Raw genomic sequence first — 4,730 nt, 5'->3', positions numbered from 1 at the left:
ATCGTTGTGTTAATCGGCTCTTTTGGGAAACAATAGTTCATTGTTTATTTCTGATAAAAGTAAACACATAAATTCTTATTAAAAATATATGCGAAACATGTATCTAAAACAAACATTAACAAGTATAAAATTTTATTCAAACTAAATAAAAGACCCTTGGAATAATTAAATAATTAAAAGAAAGCCTATATGAGCAGTTATTTATGTATAAATTATTGTATTTAATTACAATAATCGATATTTACATAACTATGTAACTATCTCATACTGACATTTCAACTTCACATAAAGCTTTATATAAGATTAATTTTACAAAAGAATAACAAATAATATAATCTTTTCCTAATTTTTATCAAAAAAATCTAATATAAATTGTTCATTATACAAAAGACTTTTTAAATATTAACTATTCTTAATAGCTCTATTTTAATAATATTTGTATATTTATAATAGTTCTATATTATACTAATTATTAAACATGTAAAATGTTTTATAGTAGTAATAGAGAATTTGATTCACTGGTATATAAAAATAAAAATATCTTATAAATTAATAAGTATTCCAATTTTCTGGAATGTACATATTTTGTATATAAATTTTTACACACATTCTCACATAAGCTCAAGCGCAGACGTTTATATATTTATAATATCCATATAAATTACAATTTTCATTTAGAAACAAGTGTCAATTTTTAATAGAAATTGATAATATATAGACACTGTCTATGTATTATAATAGCAATCTTTATCGAACAATATAGAAGAAGTAATACAAAACCATATATATATATATGTTATTAAGTATTATTTTTTCATTATAGTTTTATCAGTTAGCGTAAAGAAGCAATATTTAGCTGAATAGTTTTATTTAAAAAATTACATATCAAAATACCGTTTTCTAGATACCGTAATATCTAAATGTAGTGGACACTTAAAGTTCATAAATTAAAGTTGATGCACTTCATAAAGTGCTTACCTCGAAACTTAACTTCTTAAAAATCTTAAAATCCAAAATTATTGTTCTTAGATATTGATTCGATGTCAATATTCGTCATTATTTATTTATATCACTTTCTAATATATATAGAGAATTAATCACAATTCACAAATAAGTGTTAAACTATCTTGAATTATATATTACTAGATAAATTTTGTTCTTGCATATAATTTTAAATAATTTACAAATTTTGATAAATAGGAAAGTTTCTTTTTCCATATTACCATCGTGGATGGACTTGATAAAAAGTCCATTGTTGATAAGCATTGTTTATGTCACATGGCATCAAGGATAACTGCTGAGTTTGAGGATGAAGTGCAATACATTTTTTATATACCCTATGTAATAATGTTTTTGTTTTCTGTAAAAATACGAATTAACATATATTGATAAATATTCATGTAAGATTTTTGTTTATCCGTTAAAAATTTTTCTTATCAAAAAATAATAAATTTACTTCGTCGTATTGCCATGGACCGTCTACAGTTCCCAGACGACAAAATGCGTATTTTATACGTTGGCCATCTGCATCAATGCATCTTTCACCGACACCCAACTGACCCTTTGCATTCAGTCTGATAAGCTAATAAGAAATGTATATTAAAAATTAATGTAAGAAATATTGGAGATATAGAAGTAACAAAGCATGGAATAAAGAAATTAATTGGAGAAAGATTAAGAATAAAAAAATTAAAATATTTGCAAATTACTTGATTATTTCCAAACCCATGACAGTGGGAAGTAGCCATAAGACTTGGAGGTGAGTGACCCATAGTATCCAAACATGATCCACTTGCCATATTACGTAACTAAAAAAGTATTGTTATTGTTAATACAAAAAAATTTGTTAAGAAAACAACCGTATGCATTTATTTCATGTTTTTGGTCAAACGTACCTCTCCCCAGTGAATATTTGGTGGCAGTTCTGGAAATTTATCTAGCACATCATATGCTACATTGTCGATGAACCACTGGAAGCTCTTACATTTCTTGCGTTTTTTAAAAGCTAATTGTTCGGATATATCACCGTGATCAAGCAATCGAGCTAGAGGTTCTCTAGTATAAAAGAACTCCTTGTGTTTCTCATCGAACCATGTTTCTATAACTCGTTTATAATTCTATAAAAATAACGTACTTTATAATGTTGTTTCTTTCGGTAAAAAAAAAAATATATATATTAATCTACAGATAATATGATAACTCACAATAGTTATCAATGGTCCTTTCTTTTTCTGAGCAAGTTTACCGAACGTGTAAGGCATAAATCCTCGATAAACGTGCCCGACATGTGAGCAAGGAACCCATAAAATACTTCCACCGCATTGCCATATCTTAAAAGATAATTCGAAATTTTCTCCTCCCCAAACGAGTAATCCTTCATCGTATCCACCCAATGATAAAAAGTATTGCCGACTTATCGCAAACAAACCACCAGCGTGCGTAGGTGATCTGTAAATCATACATGGATAAAATAACACTAGTGAAGAGAAACATTGATATAACAAATTAAATAAGACTATATCTATAGAAATAGAAATTGTACCTGTACGGCATACTGTCATGTGCACGAGTTTTGGCTTCTCGCCTTGGCAATTCATTCTCTTTGTACAACATTCCCCACTCAAATATTCCTCTGTACAAATGTCCTTCTTGATACACAGGACGATATTCAAAAGTTTTATGATCAATACCGTCTATTACAGGAACAGTCATTACATTTCTAGAAGAAAAAAAAATGTAAAATTAAAAAAAAACATTGCAAAGTTATATTATTTGTAAAGTATAAACTAAGAATTTATCTAACTTCTTATTCGATAGTATACTTCAGTTTTTTCTAGTTATAAAAACATTCTTTCATTTGCTAATGTAAATTATTTTACCTATTTTCAGCAATTGGCGCTAAAAGCGGAGGCAGCCAATTCACATTGACTTCACAATGAGCATCTAAAAATACTATTACTTCACCTTTTGCCTCACGTGCTCCTCGAGATCGCGTTCGTATTAAACCTTGTCTTTCGTGATTTCTAAGTAATCTAACTTTTCCTCCCCATTGTTCAATATAGGAATCTAAATCACTTTTTAAGTTCTCTAAAAAAGATTGCATTATTTATTACACATGTTAATTATCAAATACTTCCAGTACAAATATATTGTCACATTTTACATTGGAGTATACCTTTATCAGAAAAATCATCAACAAGAAGAACCTCTTCAAGTAACTTTGATGGAGAGCGATCTATAACGCTCTGGATAGTTCGCAGTAAAACAGACCAACCTTCGTTGTGAAAAACTATAATAACACTGGTACGTGGTAGCTCTTCTGGATAGTTCCAATGCTTACACCTATATTCCATAAAGAAAAAAAAACATGAAAATTAAAGACTAAAACTAATACTATTAGCTTTACAAGATGGAACTTACTCTGTAGGTCTGATATCTGGTATCGACCTCGACAATGAGATTTCATCAGAGCACACCATATTCATACCATAATCTGATTCTGATTGTTGGACATCGTTCAACTGATCATCTCTTAAAATATGTGGTTTACCACCCTCCCCAGGACCAGATCTAACTGAGATATCACGTGGTTCATAATTTCCTAAACCTTCTACAAGCACTGGCACCTGTGTAATGTTAAACAAAGATATAGGATGTTTTCTAACAAGAGACATGGACGATACAATACAATATAATAAATCATTACCTTATTTACTAATATTAAATAAAGATGAAATGATTCACCACATCATTTGTCTTGATAAAAAAACATATTTAATACATAGGAGGATAGAAAAAACCCAAAGGATTTCCAAAACATGTTTTAGCATAAATATTTACAAGATAAATTATAACATATTAATTAATATAAATTAATTAAAAATAATACATTTTACCTGTCTGTTTCCATGACTTTGTGACCAGTATTCTTTTATATTGTTCATATGACTGTCTGAAGAGAAATTAAGAAGAATATACAAAACTAACAGCGTCAGAGAGCTACCAATTAATATGTGGAACAAGCGATTTCTTCTAAACTGTACAATCCTCATTTTCTCTCCAAATTATATATCTAAAAATTTAAATACGTTTAATACTATTTCTGTAATTTTTGTAACTATTTTTTAAAATTCTGTCAACGCTGCGTATTATTTCAAGAATAAATCAAATTGGCAATTTAACCGCTGCATAATTTGTTAACGCGGAACTAACCTGTCCTATTTCTAGCTAATAATTTTGATAAATAAATGAAATGTACGGTACCTTTTGTCGGGAAAAAAGAAACTGAGACAATTTAAAGCCGGCTCAATGGCATGCATTCGTCAACGTGTCAAACGTCAATAATTATTACACGTTTGCAAACCTACATATTCAATTGTATCAAAACTGTAATACCTATGTGCATTTGCATAAAAGCAGTCAACGTGTCGCCAGCTGTATACAAAAATGTGGAGATAGAGACACTGCATTTGTAAAGCACAAAATTTCGCATGCTCGTCGCCATATTTGTGCAAATATGGCAAACAAGCAAGGAATACACAGTTTCTGATAGGTTGAAAATTTTATTCTCTGTTCCTTGATTATGCTGAGCCAATGGAGGCATCTGGAGAGAGTATGAAGTGGTGGAGGTAATGTTTTAATGGTCACTTTCAGCCAGACTCAACTATTGCGGAGCAGATCGAGAACGGATTGCTGCTATTGGATGATCCAAAAAAATACACCAATAGCAA

General features: G+C 29.5%; 1 protein-coding gene across 1 annotated transcript; it reads right to left on the bottom strand.

The window, feature by feature from the left end:
• Positions 1-1,219: 1,219 nt before the first annotated feature.
• On the bottom strand, positions 1,220-4,504 carry Pgant7 (N-acetylgalactosaminyltransferase 7). Its single transcript, XM_018551732.1, has 11 exons — positions 4,396-4,504; positions 3,897-3,952; positions 3,421-3,626; positions 3,176-3,342; positions 2,880-3,087; positions 2,543-2,719; positions 2,205-2,448; positions 1,896-2,117; positions 1,710-1,808; positions 1,457-1,582; positions 1,220-1,360 (listed from the first exon to the last, which is right to left on the bottom strand). Exons 1-11 carry the CDS (start codon positions 4,502-4,504, stop codon positions 1,220-1,222), a joined length of 1,755 nt encoding a protein of 584 aa, XP_018407234.1.
• Between the last annotated feature and the right edge of the window lie 226 nt (positions 4,505-4,730).

Source organism: Cyphomyrmex costatus, unplaced genomic scaffold (genome assembly GCF_001594065.2).
Source record: "Cyphomyrmex costatus isolate MS0001 unplaced genomic scaffold, Ccosl1.0 scaffold146, whole genome shotgun sequence".
Taxonomy (NCBI): domain Eukaryota; kingdom Metazoa; phylum Arthropoda; class Insecta; order Hymenoptera; family Formicidae; genus Cyphomyrmex; species Cyphomyrmex costatus.
Note: the sequence above shows the minus strand (reverse complement) of the source record. Positions and strands in the feature narration are given on the sequence as shown.